This window comes from Theobroma umbraticum, unplaced genomic scaffold (assembly GCF_002168275.2).
Source record: "Theobroma umbraticum cultivar Fairchild unplaced genomic scaffold, ASM216827v3 scaffold_50.0, whole genome shotgun sequence".
Classification (NCBI taxonomy): domain Eukaryota; kingdom Viridiplantae; phylum Streptophyta; class Magnoliopsida; order Malvales; family Malvaceae; genus Theobroma; species Theobroma umbraticum.
The window spans coordinates 6,011,673-6,030,526 of record NW_018397261.1 but is presented as its reverse complement, the minus strand read 5'-3'; the positions used below and the strand labels follow the sequence as shown (position 1 = coordinate 6,030,526).

Here is an 18,854-nt window from a genome sequence, read left to right as displayed (position 1 = left end):
GTTAGAATGCTTATATTCAAAAATTAGTAACTATTACATACTAAATTCCTCAATCCGTTAGCGTTAACGACCGCATAGCGCAGTGGATTAGCGCGTCTGACTTCGGATCAGAAGGTCGTGGGTTCGACTCCCACTGTGGTCGTTTATTTTTGGGCCTTTTATGTTTTCTCGTTTGTTAATCCAATGACCCAAATATTAGCTTGGGCTTTGGGTTTGATTTCAAACTTATCCTTACCGTTGTCATCCCGGTTCTCATTTCCTTGGATCCCTCTCCATTACCAAATTAGGGTTTTAGAGCTCGCTACTTTGCAAGCGACAGCTCATCAATTTCTTCGAGCTTTGAGTTTAAGCTACCGCTCAAATTCATAGCGAAACGCTCGCTGCTGAAAGAAAGTTCTCTCAGTGAGAAGAAATGGCTTCAACAGGGCAGCCAGCGTCACTTAAAAGAAGAGATGCGCCATTAACAAGAGAAGGAGATCAGCTTACTATAACCCCTTTAGGCGCTGGCAATGAAGTTGGTCGTTCTTGTGTTTACATGACTTATAAAAGCAAAACTGTACTGGTATGCTTGCTCATTCTTTTAATCCTTTTTTTTGGATTTTGCTTATTAACTTATTTGCTTGTAATTTTTCCTATGAATCTTTTTTTTTTCTTGACATGATAGTTTGATTGTGGAATTCATCCTGCTTACTCGGGTATGGCTGCTTTGCCGTATTTCGATGAGATTGATCCGTCAACAATAGATGTCCTTCTTATCACCCAGTATGTTTTTTTTTTCTTCTTATTTTTTTTTATATCCTTCAATTCTGCTAGTCGGTAGAGTTAATTGGTATATTTCACTTGCTTTTGATATTTGTGCAGCTTTCACTTGGATCATGCTGCATCCCTACCGTACTTTCTGGAAAAGGTTTGTTTCTTTCCAAGTGAATTAATGTATAAGTTTAAATATGTGTGTGTGTTCTTTTTAAAAGCAATATGTTTTAAAATTTCTATCAGACCACATTCAGAGGCCGAGTCTTTATGACTCATGCAACAAAGGCTATCTATAAGCTAATTCTGACTGATTATGTCAAAGTGAGCAAAGTTTCAGTTGAAGACATGTTATTTGACGAACAAGACATTAATCGTTCCATGGATAAAATTGAGGTATGTGATCGTAGTCTTGGTAATGTTTAATTTCCATCTGTTCTAGTGTTGTACTTTCTGTGAAACCTGGTTCTGATGTTGTTAGATTTGCTTTGAATTTAAACCAGTAAATGATTGAATATGTGTTGTTCTTTTATGTGCTTGACTGCAGGTTATTGATTTCCACCAAACTGTGGAAGTAAATGGCATTAAATTCTGGTGCTATACTGCTGGTCATGTTCTTGGTGCTGCCATGTTTATGGTTGACATTGCTGGCGTTCGAGTCCTCTACACTGGAGACTATTCCCGGGAAGAAGACCGGCATCTCCGTGCTGCTGAGCTCCCACAGTTTTCTCCTGATATATGCATAATTGAATCCACTTATGGTGTCCAGCTCCACCAACCACGGCACATTCGGGAGAAGCGATTTACTGATGCTGTCCATTCTACTATATCACAAGGGGGTCGTGTTCTAATTCCAGCATTTGCCCTGGGTCGTGCGCAAGAACTTCTATTGATCCTTGATGAGTATTGGTCAAACCACCCTGAGCTTGATAACATTCCAATATATTATGCCTCTCCACTTGCAAAAAAGTGTATGGCTGTTTATCAAACATACATACTTTCGATGAATGAGAGAATTCGCAATCAATTTGCAAACTCAAACCCCTTCAAGTTCAAGCACATTGGACCATTAAATAGCATTGAGGATTTTAGTGATGTAGGCCCATCTGTTGTAATGGCAAGTCCTGGTGGACTTCAGAGTGGGTTGTCACGCCAACTCTTTGAAATGTGGTGTTCTGATAAGAGAAATGCTTGTGTTTTACCTGGTTATGTCGTCGAAGGGACGCTGGCAAAAACAATTATTAGTGAACCAAAGGAAGTCACGCTCATGAATGGTCTCACTGCTCCACTCAGCATGCAGGTTCATTACATTTCATTCTCTGCCCATGCAGACTATGCGCAGACTAGTACATTTTTGAAAGAGCTCATGCCTCCCAACATAATTCTTGTTCATGGAGAAGCAAATGAGATGGGGAGACTCAAACAGAAGCTTATTACCGAGCTTACTGATGGCAACACCAAAATCATTACCCCTAAGAATTGTCAGTCTGTTGAGATGTATTTTAACTCAGAGAAAATGGCTAAGACCATTGGAAGATTGGCTGAAAAGACCCCAGAAGTAGGTGAAACTGTCAGTGGTGTTCTGGTAAAGAAAGGTTTCACGTACCAGATAATGGCTTCTGATGATATACATATCTTCTCACAGCTATCAACAGCTAATATCACTCAGAGGATTACTATCCCATTTGCTGGTGCCTTTGGTGTGATAAAACATCGACTTGAGCAGATATATGAGAGTGTGGAATCTTCAACAGATGAAGAATCTGGGGTTCCAACATTGCGGGTGCATGATAGAGTGACTGTGAAGCAGGATTCAGATAAGCATATTTCATTGCATTGGACATCAGATCCTATAAGTGACATGGTGTCAGATTCCATTGTAGCTTTGGTTCTGAACATCAGCCGAGAGATCCCTAAGATAGTAGTTGAATCTGAGGCTGTAAAAACAGAAGAAGAAAATGGGAAGAAGGCAGAAAAGGTTATTCATGCACTCCTAGTTTCACTCTTTGGGGATGTCAAATTAGGAGAAAATGGAAAGCTTATGATAAGTGTGGACGGGAATGTAGCTCATCTTGATAAACAGAGTGGGGATGTTGAGAGTGAAAGTGAAGGTCTAAAGGAGAGAGTAAAGACAGCTTTTCGACGAATTCAAAGTGCAGTAAAGCCAATCCCTCTCTCCGCATCTTAGTTTTTTCCATTATCTTTTGATCTTTTGGTTCCCTCTTTTAATGTGATTAACTTGAACATAAATTTTGGATTTGCCAACAACGCAAGGCATATTTTAGTTATTTGCCATAGTTATTACCAAGCATTGATTCCTAGTTTGTACAGCTTAGCAGTGAAGCAGGTCACAAAATTGTAACTGTCTGTTTATATTAGCTTTATGTCGTTCATCTGCAAGATTTCATCATATCTTTCTGTTCTAGCTATCTGATCTGGTAAGATTCATGGTTTTCCCTCTGTGTGAAACAAGGATAGATGAGTTTGATATAACTATGCTGGTGGTTAATTAAAAACGAAGTATCCATTATTGCTATTTTTATGATGATAGTATAACGATCATCTCATATCAAATTCATTTAACCCCGTAGTTTACAACATCTATTGGGCATATACTAATTGAAACTTGAAATGCTAGCTAGTGGTGTTGTTTTCAGCTCCAATCTGCAAGATGTCGGTAGGTTTGGTCTGCATGATCTTTTGTTGTTGATATTGGCTGCTTGACCATGAACCTGACTTTGCTGCATTATGTTATCAAGCTAATCTTCAATTGCATATGACCATAGTTCCTCTATGATTGTTTATTTGTCTTATTGCTGACAATGCGTTTGGTCGATCAAGCATGCTGTGGTTAGAAAAGTGATATTATTGGATGTACATGATTTCAGACCTAAGGTAACAATAAAACCTGTCTGAATAAGAACAGATGATGTATACAACATTGTTGGATAATATTTATTATTTGTATTATAAACAATAGTTGTTTCACTAAATACACCAGTTTTCATCTTGTTAAATAAAAAAAAATAAATGATTGTGCACAATCAAGCTCTTGCTATTAAATAAAAACTGTGCTTAGTGTTGCTCTGGCTTACATATAGATTAGCTAGCAAGTTGCAGTGTTGCAGATAGGAACAACTTAATCTGGGACAAACCGCATTTCATTGGTTATTTGGTATATTTTTAACCAAGTAGCCAAACTCTAAGCAGGCCTGCACATGTTCATGTGTCAGCAAGCACAAAGGACTTTCTTGTCATGGTGGTCCCTCTAAGCAAAGTGATCCCAGAAAAATAATGGGTATGAAGCATCAAACTCAAATAGTATTATTCAAACTGAGTTCAAAGCCTATATGTGGTTAAGCAGTATGCATCATGTTTCTATAGCTCCTAGCCTTTTTCATTAAAGGAATAACTCTTTTCAGACAAAATTGTTAGAGGATTTAACACTCCAAAGGTTTGGTTAACCCAAAAAGAGAAAACCTGGATGGTTTAATCCAACTGTAGAGTGGTCCAACATCAACATGTTGTATGTTGTTTGCTTTTTTTGACATTGATTTCTTCTTGTCGTTTCACATGTTTGTTGACAACACAAAACTGGGTTGTTGGATGACTATATATATATATATAAACATAATATTAAAATATGTGATGGACAATACGTACTAAAGTTTTCTTAAGCACAAATTATTATTATATTAAAATTGTGAACTGAGTAAGGAAAAAGTTAAGCACCATGATTATGCGCTTCCAAAAAAAGAATAATGAGATCTAACTTGGTTAGTACTTTTTTCTAATTAAATTAGGTCCATTAATTTTTTAAAATTTTGTTCATTACATCAAGGAATGTGACACTTAATTGAAATAAATTAATATTTGATTCAAGCTAAACAATATTGTTACGTATTTTACATCAATAAATAATGAGATTAATTTTAAATTTATAAATAAGATTTTTCATCTAATAAGATAATTACAATATAGTTTAAAGATTAATAAAATTAAATGATACAAAATTTAAAGTTTTTTTTATTGAAGGCCGTGATTAAAAAGATTAGAGAAATATTCGAACAAATTAGACAAATCAAACAGGAAAAAGCGTGAATAGGAAAACAAAGCCCGTCCAAGAATTAAACAAAAAGTGTGGGTTGTCTTGTCTCAACGGCCATCCAAACAAAATTTAAAGAAAAAGATGAGCTTTTTGTTGAGGGAAAATGAAATTATAAAAGCAGGGGCGTTTAACCCTGCAAGAATCTTCCCTCCACTCTGCCACGCCTGAATAAACAAATTAAATACACCAAAAAGAAAGTCAAAACTGATTGATTCGTTTATGGAAGAAGAAGAAGAGTCGGAATCAGAACGGAAAAAGGACAAATCTCTTCCCAGCTTTTCCCTAATTTTCATGGCCCCTTAATTCAAGATCAAAAGAAAAAAAGATAAAAAGAAAACACAAAAGATTTGTAGGAGAGAGAGAGTTTCAATGGGCAAAGGCCCCTTCTCATTCCGCCGCTCCTCCACTAGGCGACGGCGTCCGAAATCCACGGCGGTCCCACAACAGCCGACGCCGCTGCCCACAGGAGCCGCTTCTTCATCTTCACCTCCGCCTCCGAGCGCGGGTAATTTGATTGGCGGTGGTGGTGGTGGGGTGGGAGCGGCGGGGAAGGGGAAGAAGAAGGCGGCGGGGGCAAAGCTATGGATGAGATTTGATACGATGGGGATTTCGGAGTTGGTGGAATACGATAAGAATACGATAATTAAAAGAGCTTCGATTCCTGCTAGAGATTTGAGGATTCTTGGCCCGATCTTCTCTCACTCCTCCACTATTCTTGGTATGTTTAAACAGAGTTAAACTGCTTTGTTCTCTTTTTAAATTTATCAAAGAGTTGCTGTTTTGATGGTCTGATTAATTGTTTTTAATTGAAATTGTGATTAGAGTTAATCGGTTCACCTTGCAGATTGCAAGGTAATTGATTTCCTTATTGGTCTGATTTAATGTTCCTTTTTTTAAAATTGAGAATTCAGGGTTCTATTAGCATGCAAGTAGGAACTAGGAAGCGGAATAAACTGTTAATTTAGAGTGGAATTGCATCTGCTGCTTAGATGAGGCTTTTCAGGTATCCCTAGAGGGAGAGGATCCTCTTAACTACTTAGTAAATAGTGGATATCTCCACTCTTTCGCCTACCGTTAGGAATTTGCCACATTATCTTTTTATCTTTTCACAATGAAAAAGAATATCTCTCTTACGTTTTAGCCATATTCATTTTGAATTTCTAACTCCCTTGTTTATCCTTGGTTTTATTTTTTATTTTTCATAATGCTGGAAGATGTCAAAGGGAAAGGCTTCTTTTATCTGACTCCAAAAAGTAGGTTGCTGTGAACCCATAAACACTATGAACCCTATTGGAGGATGAAATTTGCTGGGAAAAAAAAATGAAAGAACCACTGAACTAAGAGATAGAAAGCCAACAGGAGAAAGAGGCAGAGGAAATTGTTGCTTAATTGCGTCCTGCTGTCCTCTGTAATGGTTTGTCTTTTGAATTGATTCTTTTTGGGTTTGGATTTCTTTTATTTTGCTTTGTTGTTCATTGCTAATCCAGCAAGGAAGGAGAACATTTTTACTTGAGCACTTGATTAAGAAAAAGAATGATGAGGGAGAGTAATTTTCTTTTTTTCAGTAGGAGAGGGAGAGTAATTAGAGTAAATCTGGTAGGATTTCTTTTTCGTTGTGTTTTGCTTCTAAAAAAAGAAAAAAGGTTGATATGGCCAAATCTTAACCATTGGTGAAAATAGTGGAGATATCAACTATCTTCGAGGTAGTGGAGAGGATAACGGTTTTAAAGAGTTTTCATTTTTTTTGGTTTGAAGATTCTTTCTGAATGTTAGATAGAAAACACATTGATTGGAAATGAATGCCACTAAATTGATTTGGTTCCCTTTACATGTTCCTTAGTTTTCTTTTATTGCTTTGCTGGCAATATTGGATAGATTAAGCACTCTTGCTAGATTTCATGCGTGGGGAGTTTCTGTTTAGACTACTATGTGTTATCTTTGCAAGACTGAGAAGGAGAGCAGGGATCCTTTGTTTTTTAGTTGCAATTACTCAAAAACTATATGGTCTAGAGTTTGCTAGTCTCAGGTATTCAGAGGAGCTCAGGAGGTTGGAATGCTGAGTTGGACCGGGCAGTTTCCAAATATGAGAGGGAAGTCTTTCCCTTTTATCTTACTACGATTGGCTTGGACTGCTTATATTTACCATATTTGGAGGCCATGAAATGCCAGAAAGCACACAACTCTATCTCAGAGCCTTGAAGAAATCTTCAACCTCATAGCTGATGATATCAGAACTAGACTAAACTCTGTACCAAACATCATTGATAACACAGTGAATGTTGACCTGAGTAGAAGATGGAGAATGTGTATAGCTGGGTTGTTGGGTAGCTTTCTTTCTAACACAATGTATTTGAACTAGACTAAACTCTCTACCAAACATCATTTCTAACACAAAGTATGTTGACCTGTGTAAAAGACGGGAATCTGTATAGCTGGGTAGTTGGGTAGCTTTCTTTTGTAAGGCTTTGGCCTAATGTTTTCATTTATAGCAAGACATTCCTGCTTCTTTTGGATCATGAATAAAAATTTCAATTATCCAAAAAAAGAAAAGAATGCCACTAAACCAAGTGGCTTTTTAAGTTGTGTTGCTTGTTATATATCCAAACAAACCTTAAATGCCAATATTAGTTATGAATTGTCTATGCAAAGTGGTTCTGTGACTACCAGCCTTGCATGTTGATTAAGATGATTCTCTTGTTTTTGGTTTCTTGCCAACTCTTCAATGAATATTGTTACTCTCTGTTGATTGTTAATGGTTAGTATGCTTTCATTCTGAATGAAGCTCATGACAATAAGCTGACTATAGCGTTCAAGGGGATCTTAGTAGAAAAACTCCAATGTTAGGCACTGCAAAAGTTGGTTTTTGTTAAACTGTTAAGAACAATGATAGTTGTTTGTATTGCTCAGTAAATTTTAATGATCATAATAAATGACACTGCCATGCTTAATCATATAAGTTGCTCAGTTATATGAAATCTTGTCTTTCAAAAAAAGAGTTATTTGAAATCTTGCTGAAAGCGATGCTATACAAATATGTAGCTATTATAATCAAGCACGGGGCAATGTGCTGTAGGGGTGTAATGTAAGTGAACCAGTACGTTCAATAAAAAGCTTGTGAATAAGCTTGGGTTAGGTTCGTTTATGTTTGTTTAACAAAATGAATGAATGAACTTGAACAACATTTTAGAGCTCATTTAATAAACAAGCCAAGTTCAAACATCGATGAGCTCGGCCCTTTAAGTTTGTGAACAAACTCGTTTAAAGCTTGTTTAGAGGTATAATTGGAAATTGACCACTTCAAACCTAAAATCCTTTCTGCCATTTACGACGTTGCCATTTTCTCAGAATTTTTGTTCCCTTACCCTTTCCATTTTGCTTGCCGGTGGCTTCTCTGCTTACCCTCTGTGGCTTTTTCTTGTTCTGCGATGCAGCTTTTGTCTCGTCAGCTTTTTGCACAATGAAACAGTAGCTCTCCGTCCTTCCTTTTTCTCTCTTTTCTCTCCTTAATCCTCACCTTAATCGCTTTGATTCTCCTTTACATTCTTTACAAATAAGCTTGAACCTACCCCTGTCAAAATCATTTGATGTTGCCCTTTGCCCTCTCTCATAGATGAGGCAAGGAAGAAATTGGGGACGGTATATGAGTTGGAGTGGTGATATGCTTGCCTCTGAAGCAGCTTGCGAAGACAGATTGTCACTTTATCTCTCTTCCTTCCATGGGTTAGGTTTCAAAGTTTGATGGGTAAATATCAGCTGATTGTTAGTTTGTTAAATAAAGTTGCTATTTTGATCTATTTTACTCTTATTAATACTTGCAATTTATTGCTTTGTTAAGAATTTATGCCCAAATGAAACTTGTTAATTTGATAATAGATTGTTGGGGTGGTGAGAAATCAATGAAAACAAAAAGAAAATGGAAATCTGGAACATACTGAGCGGAGCTTGAACAATAAATTCAAAAATCCATTCAAGCTTGAATGTCTTTCCTGGTAAACGAGCCAAGCCTGAACATATCTAAGCTTGGCTCAGCTTGGTTCGTTCACACCCATAATGTGCTGTTTGTTCCTCTGCTTGCTCTGTTTCTTTTGTAGTTTTGTCTGCTCTCCAAAGAGGAATGGTGGAAAATATTGTTCTGTTTTTTACTCTCTCACTTAGAGTCTATTCATTTTTTCTTATTCCAATCTGAGTTGTACCTTGATCTAATTTCATTATATTGATATATGTATCAAACAATTAAGAACGGTGGATGCTCTATTTAGTCATTATTATCTTTGAAAGAGTTAAGGATTTTTCTTTAAAAGGATTCTGAGATTCTTTTTTAACTTTTCTAGCCAGGGAGAAAGCTATGGTTGTCAATTTAGAGTTTATAAAGGCTATAGTTACAGCCGAAGAAGTTCTTATACTGGATCCACTCCAACAGGAGGTTCTTCAATTTGTGGATCAACTAAGACAACAACTTCCTCATAAAAGTGCATGTAAGATCCAAGGAGCAGGTGCAATGGATGTAAATGATAGTGAAATGCATGTATCAACTGGTAGACAGTGGTTACCGGTTCCAGAAGCCATGGAGGGTTTGCAGTGTGAACTTCCGTTTGAGTTTCAGGTTCTGGAGATAGCTTTAGAGGTTGTCTGCTCATTTTTGGACAAGAGTGTGGCAGAACTTGAGAGAGATGCTTATCCCATCTTGGATGAACTGGCCAGAAATGTCAGCACCAAGAATCTTGAACATGTGCGGAGTTTGAAAAGTAATCTCACTCGTCTTCTTGCACGTGTACAAAAGGTATCTTTGATGCCTGTTGTTTCTGACAACGTTCTAATTGTTGCTAATACAGAGAATTCTCCTTATCTGGATCTGGAGTGTGTGTGCATGAGTGCATGTGTGTGAGGGAGGGAAGACCAATTGCATGAAAACTCTCCTACTTTATTCTGCCAAAAGAGTTTTTATCTTGTTAGAGTCAGAATAATCGGAATGTGGGGTGCAACTTCCCAAGGCATTTGATGAATCTCTGCTATTTTCTATAGACGATTTTACAATGAAAACATGTTAGATGATTTATTAACAGATGTAACCTATCGACACTGCATCATTTATCTGTATGTTATTTTATATGTGTGAAGCATTAGTGAACACCTGTGAAATGTCAGGTGAGGGATGAAATTGAACATCTACTGGATGACAATGAAGATATGTCTCATTTGTATTTAACAAGAAAGTGGATCCAAAATCAGCAATCCGAGGCTCTGTCAGGAGCTGCAGTTTCAAATAGCATCAGTACTACTTCACCTCGTCTACCTCGACTTGGTTCACACAGGAGTGCAAGTTTGGTGAGCAGCCACAATTTGGATGACGATGATGTCGAGGATTTGGAGATGTTGCTTGAGGCTTATTTCATGCAGCTGGATGGAACGCGTAACAAGATATTATCTGTGAGTATTTGTCTTTACTATGGTGGAATGAATGCATCTGGTTTCATCTCCTTGACTTGATATCAAGTACCATTTCCTGTGTTGGATTTGCAGGTTCGTGAATATATTGATGATACAGAAGACTATGTCAATATCCAACTTGACAACCAGCGAAATGAACTCATCCAACTTCAATTGACATTGACCATTGCATCGTTTGCTGTAGCTATTGAAACTTTGGTAGCTGGGTGGTTTGGTATGAACATCCCTTGTACATTGTACAGGAAGGATGGGATATTTGAACTCTTTGTTGGAGGTGTTACAGCAGGGTGTGTGTTGATTTTCCTGCTTATCCTAGGGTATGCCAGATGGAAGAAACTGCTTGGTTCTTAAAGTCATTCTCAGCATCAACTATAGCCATATATTCTTACTAATTCTGATCTATAAAATATATTAGCTTATTTATGGATCCCAGCAATGGGATGCCATTGAAGTATATACTGAATACAAGGACCAGTATCCAAGTTTTCTGATACATGTTTTAAGTGTACAATATGTAAGTACATTGCATGATATGTACTATATCAATGTGCATCTTGATAGCTAGTTTTGCATTTATTCTGATGGTTTCCCCTGAATGAGAACCAAGCTTTCTGCACGAAGAAACGGTTGCCAATAAATGTGGTGGGGCAAGCACACCGTGTTTTATTTCTGTACTGAAAATGCTTGCATTCCTTTCTCAACCATATGATTGCTTCCAACATTCATGCTTTTTCTGATATTTGTGGTCACTGCTCACCCTTCGTTAACAAACCTATTTCAACTTAATTGCTAAAAATTTATGTAAATTACAGGGTTTTGTACCAGAGAAGATGTTCTTCCACTTCATGTAGGGTGTGTTAGGTGCCTCAAGACAACATGAATCATGAATTCATTACTCTGGGGGTACCCCATTTTGCACCCAAAGTTTAGATCCTCTAAGGTACCTTTCTCAATTCTAATAAGGTAAATATTTAATGCATCTAGAAGGCCGTTCAAATGTGATTTTCATTCAAACAAAGTATGGTTTTCATCAGCAATAGTAATGAATGAGTGCCAAGAGACATTACTCTATGAAAATTTTTTAGAACATGTGTACTAAAAAGGCCATTGGTTATAAAGTAAAAGCAGTAATTCCAGTACAAAATTATTGGAGAGAGTCAGATCCTTTCCTATCTGACTGTATCTTGTTGGCCCTGCAACTTGTTGCTCTCCTTTTTGCTTGAAATATCAATGAAAGAAACAAAAAACATCGAGCAACGGAAGAAAATGGCCTATTAATGGCAGGTGGACCATACTAAAACGCTGTCGAAAACCTTTATGCTTGCACCCATTTATTCTGCAATAAATGTGCAAATACCCTTATAACTCTGTTACTGTTTGCATTCAAGTTTTATTGGTCCCCTTTGTTTTTTTTTTTCCCTTGACAGTTGACTTTTCTGTTAGGAATAGTAACAGGTATTCTTAAATAAGATATTCATAAGTATTCGACTTAATTATATAAGATTAAGTATTTTATATTTAAATTTGAAATAAGTGTAAGTAAAATATGTATATCACTTATGGAATACCCGTATTTGATTTGATATACTCATTCCCAATACCTCTATATATATAAATTTTAATATTATTTATAAAATATATAATAAATAATAAGTAAAACTTTAGCAAGATCAAGGATCGAAACCGTGTGAGGATGGAAAGAAATCCAAGCTAGATCTCAAATACACACAGGTACTTTATTTTTCATGCTTGATTAAATGTGCTTTACGCATAAAATTTGAATTAAAGTAGATTATTAAGGTGAGATTGGGATCGAGAAAAAAAATTAAAAAAATTGGGTTACTGGAAAGTGAGCAGTAAGGCAAAGGCCATAAGAGAGAGGAATATTGAATCCTTGGGGGACAGATTGGAAGGAGTATATGCATATAAAAATTTGTTGTCTCTTTGTGTATTTTTTTTTTTCCATGTGTGTGGAGTTTGGTTGTCTTTGTGCACTTTCTTCTCATCTCTCTTTTGATAATTGGTTCTTAATTATAATAATAATAATAATAATTTAAACCAACAACTGGCACCGCATTTCCCCTTCACTTTACGTGTAATAAACTCACCTCCCAACTCATAGTTAGGAAAATCCAACCAATTTTACTCCTAATTAAAAAGCACAGCAAATTTTGCATGCACGCAATACCCATCCTTTTCTATTACTCTCCCCCTTTTTTCCTTTCTTCAATCCACAAAACCAAACCGCCCAAAAGATTACTTGCCCTTGTCGACAATATACCTTTTATTGAATTCGATATTTTGGAATATAATTAAATAAATTACTAATGAATTAATGTTCATATATAAAAGTTACATTTAAAACTATAAAGTATTTTTTTTAATAAATAATGACCCTATTGATGAAATAATGTATACTTAATTTTCTTTAATGGTTAAGGCGGTACATGTTGCGTCCCTGCAATTACTATATTCCCGCAATTTTAACATCAGCTAAGTAGTAAGAAGAAGGAATGAGGAATTTGAGTGGGGTAGTATATAATATGAGTATTTTGGAGGGGTTAAAACGTGAAAAAGTTTTCTCCTTTTTTAGATTTAACTTTTTCAATCCAGCCCCTTATTTGCTTATTCCACCTCCAGACTTCAACGCAGACAGAGAGAGAAAGAGGAGAAATAGAAATAGAGAGAGTGGGGGGCTTCCTAAGAAGGGAAACCGAAGACAGACAAAAAAGAAAAGAAAAAAAAAACGGAAAAAAAGGAATAAAAGAAAACCCTAGAAAACAGTTGGCTTCCGATTTAGAAACATTGAAGCATTGCATTTCAAGATCTCAATTCTTCAATCCAGGAAGGGTAAGCTTTTCCGTTTTTTTTTTGGGGCCGAATTTAAAATAACATAATTAACAAAAAAAAAAAATCTTTGGTTTGTTTTTGTTTTCCGTTTGTTTTGTAGCTTCCAAAATGAATCTGTTTTCTTATTTTCAACTAATTTCTGCTTTTATGTTAGTTTTAATCTATTCTTCATCTCTCACATTGTAACATTTCGTTTCATTGTATACCTAATCTGAAATTCTTAGGCTTCTTTTTTCCCCTTTTTAATTTCATGAGCTGCGTTCTGGTTTCTATTTATCTTAGATTTTCTTTGGTTAGTTTTTGGTTGCTGAGGAAATGTGGGAAATAACAAGGAATAAGTTTTTCAGTATTTTGATTTTCACTATTCTATACCTTTGCTTAGCTTAGGTGATGTTTTATTATTTAATTTTTTATTTATTGATTATTATTCAGAACACAATTTAATTTAGGAGTTTTGACGTTGTTTTTGTGTTTGGAAAAGGAAAAAAAAAAGGACTATAAATAGTGCCAGAATCACTGTTCTAAGTTAATTTGAATCTGTTAATTTTGAGAGATTTTGCTTTACATTCTCCTGTTTTGTTGAATACATAGAAACTGTCATTTAAGGTGAACAATTAGATTGTTTAATGAATGTTTCTAGGACCGCCTTGATCTATTCCCTGTAGACATGTTATCTGCGGCAATTTCAGCGGGGACGATATGCATTTGGGACTTTTTCTTCTTACATTGTTTTTTAATTTAATTTTGCAATTTATTATATATTCCGGACCATGCATATGAGAGTTTACTTCCTTGATTCCTGCTAAAAGTAGGATTTGAGAGTATGCCTTTGATACAGTACTCTGAGAGACTTCGCTACATATATAACAGTCAACACTTTGAACAATATATGAATATGATTACTTTTGGGCAGGTATTTCTGACAAGAGTGTTTGATGCTGACAAGAAGATGATCTTTTATGACTCCGAGTTTTCTAATGGCAGTATTTTTGTCCTTGATAGTTCATATGCATGGTTTCAGTTAAAACAATCAAAACACTGATCATTCTAATAGAAATTGTGCAAGGTTACAACCTTCTACCTAGGAAGATAAAAGCGCAAAATGCTTTTACCTGTTTCCTAAGATTTTGGATTTTGGACGTACACACAAAATAATTCTGTAATGTATAATTCACTAGTTCTTTTACTGTTTTCCATCATCTTCCCGTACAGATTGTGAATCTTTTCCTGAATGCCTACCTGTTATGCATGTGCTGTGTACCAGACATATATGTTTTCATATTTAGATCATTATCTGCTATATGACAATAGGTTTGATGCATGGTACAATCTATTGTATTTCTGGTTTTCTCTGTTGAATGGAGGGATTATTGTCTCTGGGTTTGTGGATGGAAAATATCACTGCAACTCTTTTTCTGGGACTTTTATGTATGCCTTTGTTCTTATCATAATTGATCTATTTCATGATCTGTCTCTGCTGTGCTCTTTGCAGGAACTGGTTGTGCTTGGCCATGGCGAATTCCAAGGGGTCAACAAACATAAGAAATTTGATGTTTGCTGGAAAACATGCTTTACTTCCTCCAAAAAGCCCATTTCCTACAGTCTCCCCAACATATACTGATTATGTCCCCAACAGTGTAATTGGGTCAAAAGCAGTTCAAAAGCCTAGAGAGGGAAGTACACACCACCAGCGCACTTCCTCTGAAAGCCTTCTGATAGATGAACAGCCTTCTTGGCTTGATGATCTCCTTAATGAGCCTGAGACTCCTGTGCGCAGAGGAGGTCATCGACGTTCATCAAGTGACTCTTTTGCATATATTGATGTAGCTAATGCTCCTAACCTAGATTATGCAGTTCAGGATGAGTACAGATATAAAAATATGATTTCTGCACCTTCTTGGGCATCTCAGGACTTTGATTATCATGGTCACAAAGATGCTCGGCTTGCCTCTTTCTACACTGATGTGAACTTGGTAAAGCAAAAGAATAGGGCATGGGATTCATCTTTGAATACTGTGACCCATCCAAGTGGGCTTCCTCTTAGAGAAAACACCATTCTCCAGGGTTTAGGTTCATCATGTGCACCACAAGAAGTAGAGGGTGCTCCATCAACAGCAAGCGATAAACAAGATTCTGCTGAGTCATCCCCTCTTGATGCAAAAGCTTCTTCTGAGAGAAAGGATAATTCTCACGCTAAGTCTTCGGCATCTGACAGTGATACAAAACGTGCCAAGCAGTGAGTAGCCTATTTTATTGTTCCAATTGTTGGGGTTATAGTTCCATTACAGTGACGTAACTTATTATGTTTTCCTGGTGGCTCGGCCTGTCTTTTTTTATTTTTGTTTATTTTTTTTTCTTATATCTTAGTTTCTTCATGTGCATGCATTGAGCCAAATCTCACTCTGTTATCAATATCTTTCAAAGGTCACATTTTATGTGCTCAGTTATACTTGTATTTGCTTATAATGCTGTTGATGTTGTTAGTAATTAATTACTTTTTGCTTATAATTAACAAATCGACAGGGAATTTGTCAATTAATTTCCAACAGGATTTGAGATTGATGCTAGTTACCTGCAGGTGCTGTAGGAATGCTTGCATTCATTAGGCGTTTCTGTCTCTTGCATTCACTATTTTAGTTGATTTATGCATTTCTTGGCCTTGCACCTCTTGAGACGAATATTTACCGCAAACTAGTTAGACTTGATTTTGGTTTACAAATCCTTTTTGAATTATCATTTTATAGGACATGAGGGGTATACTGGTACTTGTCTGTAGTCTGTAGTCTGTAGTGCAGGTTTCCTGCATATACACACACAAAAGTATAACATGCATACATATTCTTACATGTTCTTTTGTTCTTAAATGGAATCACATATAGCATACATTCATTCTCCCTTCAAATTTTCTTATTTTGTTCTGCCCAGCATTTAATTTAGTTGATATTTGTTTTGTTGATAACTGGTGACTTCAATTTGTTTTTGATGTGTGATGCTTGAAGCTTTTACACAAAAATACATATTTGGTTATTATACCAATGCACTACATTGGTAGAAAAGATTCAGTTACATTACTTTGTCGCTGTGTATTGCAGGCAGTTTGCTCAGCGCTCAAGGGTGCGCAAACTTCAGTACATAGCTGAGCTGGAAAGAAATGTACAAGCCTTGCAGGCAAGAATTAGTCCAACTTGAAGTTTTTTAATGTTTACTTACTTTTGAAATTGACTTAAAGTTATGACACAAGTATGCCTTACATTGAAGTGTTAATTGTGTTTCTTGCTCAACAGGCAGAAGGATCTGAAGTTTCAGCTGAGCTTGAATTTCTCAACCAGCAGAATCTTATTCTTAGCATGGAGAACAAAGCTCTTAAGCAACGTTTAGAGAGTTTAGCTCAGGAGCAGGTTATCAAATATCGTAAGTGTCTAACCTATCACCTCTAAGGCTGTGATTATATGTTGTTTTTCTGTATTACATAGTAGTGCACAACAACCTATTTTTCCACCTTTTAATTTTTTTTTTCTGTAGGCCTCATTTGTGGAGCTGTATGAGGGGTGATAGATCCAGTTTGTTACCTTGTTTTAATAAAAGATACAAATGTCTTTCTGTTCTTTGTGTGGGAGGGGTTAAGTTAGGTCTTGACTCCTGAACGAGCCAGTCACTTGTTTTCCCTTCATGGTTAGGGGGAAAATAGGATGCTGTGGTCCATGTCTTATTCTTGAATTTGTTGTTCTATACCAGTAAAAGTGATTTTCCTGCCTCCTTGAGAGCACAGCTCGCTTAACAATGCATTGGTCCTTCCAAAAGCATGAATATTTATGGAGAAAGGGCAAATGTGTCTAAGAGGCCATCATTGATCTGTCTTGTGATGAACAGAAATTATTTTAATTGATTAAAACAAAATTGTATTGAATGGAAACTAAATTATGCAATCATTGTGCTCAGTTGAACAGGAAGTATTGGAGAGGGAGATTGGTAGGCTACGAGTGTTGTACCAGCAGCAGCAAAATCAACAGCAACAGCAACCGTCTTCTAGCCATCGACGCTCTAGCAGTAGAGATCTTGATTCCCAATTCGCGAACCTCTCTCTGAAACACAAGGATGCCAGTTCTGGTCATGACCCTGTAACTGGTCCACTCCGCATTTAAATATTTAATCTAGCCAGAGCTCTTTTATGCTACTTCTTCAACTGGCTGCTGCAATGCTGACCAAATTTATTGTTTCCCTTGTGCGGGATAAAGCCAAGTTCATCCAGTCTTGGTGCCCTCCCTCTGCCTGATCTTCTCTTTATCTTTCTGTCATCTCTTACCCTTTTTTTTCTTTTGACAAATTAATATCCTTAATGTGCACCTGGTAGTCATCGCCAGAAAATTGGATTTCAGGCTTATGATTCACCTGAGGTGGTAAACATAAGAGCAGGTTCCATGTTTCACTCCCTCCTGTATGCTCATCAATGGTTACGCATCAGAAATTTTATGTGCTCCATTTTTCCTCCATTTCAAGTATCCACTTAGTGGATACCACCTTAGTGCAGAGATCTTTTGGCTGTGTGGATGTGCATTATTTTGTAATGCATAATGGTAGGAAAATATTTCTTGTAAAATGTTTTTAATGAAATCCACGTTTTCTTTCTGGGTTCTGTTGGGTATAATTTGCCTGGTTGTGCCCTTCAGCTTGAAGATAGTTTGGTGCGTGCTGGTTTTCAATCAATTTGGTGTGTGCTGCTTTTCACTCAATTAGGTGTGTGCTGGTTTTCAATCAATTAGGTACCCTCGTACTATTTTTACTTAAACCCCCCACCCCCACCCCCACTCCCACTCTTTTCCCCTTGGCATTATCAGGCCTTTAATAATTAAATAAAAGTTGTTGCAATAAGTTGCAACTACCGGAAACTGCCAGTGTCTCTTGTTAGTTTCCTCTCTTTTATTTCTTGCTGTGCCAAAGTGGTTTTTTAATCATTGATTAAAATCACTGGAGTAGAGTGGAAGGATGGGCCAAATGGCCATCTATTTTAGTAACAGACACCTGATAGAACCAGAAAGACCTGCCAAGTTGCGATTTATTTCAGGAAGGATCACAAGCTCATTTCATTTACTAAGAAAAACTGGAAGAGAAAAAGTTGTTTCATCATTTCTCCAATTTTGGAGGGTTAATATGAGTTGAAAGATGCTGGTATATCCAGGCTGGCCAGTACTGAGCTGTAAGGATGGGAACAAGAGATAAAAGCTATTTGCAAATTGGCATGCCACTTACCAACTCAGTCCAAAAATCAACCCATGTTCCATCTCAATCCGTGTCAAAGCTTTTACCTTCAACTCCTCCCTTTCTATGACGATATTTTATTTGTCTTAATGCACCATGGGTTGCGATGCCTCGTGTTTTGCAAGTGCTATTGCTAGAATCAATGGCTCTTTCATGATTTGTCCTGGGGACAAACAACTTGAGCAGATTGCTATCTATGTTTAGACATTATTCAACTATTAAACCTTTAAATAAGACTCTGAAGAGGACGCTAGTTACCTATTTATTGACAAAAGGATATCAACAATAATCTTTCTATGCATTCACAGAATTAAGGTGTTTCAGATGAGTGAAAAGGAAGTTGGAAATCTTCTATCTAATTGTTATCAATGTTAGTACGTATCCTGCTCTGTATTTTTAATTTCTTTAAACACTAAAAATTAAATGGTTTTGTACAATTGGG

At 36.6% G+C, this 18,854-nt stretch overlaps 3 protein-coding genes and 1 non-coding gene across 4 annotated transcripts; all 4 read left to right on the top strand.

The window, feature by feature from the left end:
* The first annotated feature begins 68 nt into the window (after positions 1–68).
* Positions 69–142, top strand: TRNAR-UCG (transfer RNA arginine (anticodon UCG)). The gene has a single exon. It is a non-coding gene; the product is annotated as a tRNA-Arg (tRNA).
* An 88-nt stretch (positions 143–230) lies between these two features.
* Positions 231–3,143, top strand: CPSF73-I (cleavage and polyadenylation specificity factor 73-I). Its single transcript, XM_021430334.2, has 5 exons — positions 231–562; positions 665–762; positions 862–907; positions 997–1,146; positions 1,298–3,143. Exons 1-5 carry the CDS (start codon positions 413–415, stop codon positions 2,936–2,938), a joined length of 2,085 nt encoding a protein of 694 aa, XP_021286009.1. The 5' UTR covers positions 231–412; the 3' UTR covers positions 2,939–3,143.
* A 1,731-nt stretch (positions 3,144–4,874) lies between these two features.
* On the top strand, positions 4,875–10,882 carry MGT6 (magnesium transporter 6). Its single transcript, XM_021431150.2, has 4 exons — positions 4,875–5,576; positions 9,190–9,638; positions 10,004–10,285; positions 10,379–10,882. The coding sequence occupies exons 1-4, from the start codon at positions 5,228–5,230 to the stop codon at positions 10,655–10,657; spliced, it is 1,359 nt and encodes a 452-aa protein (XP_021286825.1). The 5' UTR covers positions 4,875–5,227; the 3' UTR covers positions 10,658–10,882.
* A 2,053-nt stretch (positions 10,883–12,935) lies between these two features.
* LOC110418595 (uncharacterized protein At4g06598-like) lies at positions 12,936–17,886 on the top strand. The gene is made up of 5 exons (XM_021431370.2): positions 12,936–13,156; positions 14,649–15,392; positions 16,249–16,324; positions 16,441–16,567; positions 17,096–17,886. The coding sequence occupies exons 2-5, from the start codon at positions 14,668–14,670 to the stop codon at positions 17,296–17,298; spliced, it is 1,131 nt and encodes a 376-aa protein (XP_021287045.1). The 5' UTR covers positions 12,936–13,156; positions 14,649–14,667; the 3' UTR covers positions 17,299–17,886.
* Positions 17,887–18,854: the final 968 nt, after the last annotated feature.

Bases quoted from the DNA above. Each gene is read 5' to 3' on its own strand.
- LOC110418595 (XM_021431370.2), top strand. From the start codon at position 14,668: ATGGCGAATTCCAAGGGGTCAACAAACATAAGAAATTTGATGTTTGCT. The intron at 15,393-16,248 runs GTGAGTAGCCTA...TGTGTATTGCAG, and splicing joins GATACAAAACGTGCCAAGCA to GCAGTTTGCTCAGCGCTCAA. The intron at 16,568-17,095 runs GTAAGTGTCTAA...CATTGTGCTCAG, and splicing joins GGAGCAGGTTATCAAATATC to TTGAACAGGAAGTATTGGAG.
- MGT6 (XM_021431150.2), top strand. From the start codon at position 5,228: ATGGGCAAAGGCCCCTTCTCATTCCGCCGCTCCTCCACTAGGCGACGG. The intron at 5,577-9,189 runs GTATGTTTAAAC...TAACTTTTCTAG, and splicing joins TCACTCCTCCACTATTCTTG to CCAGGGAGAAAGCTATGGTT. The intron at 9,639-10,003 runs GTATCTTTGATG...GTGAAATGTCAG, and splicing joins TTCTTGCACGTGTACAAAAG to GTGAGGGATGAAATTGAACA.
- CPSF73-I (XM_021430334.2), top strand. From the start codon at position 413: ATGGCTTCAACAGGGCAGCCAGCGTCACTTAAAAGAAGAGATGCGCCA. The intron at 763-861 runs GTATGTTTTTTT...ATATTTGTGCAG, and splicing joins GATGTCCTTCTTATCACCCA to CTTTCACTTGGATCATGCTG. The intron at 1,147-1,297 runs GTATGTGATCGT...GCTTGACTGCAG, and splicing joins GTTCCATGGATAAAATTGAG to GTTATTGATTTCCACCAAAC.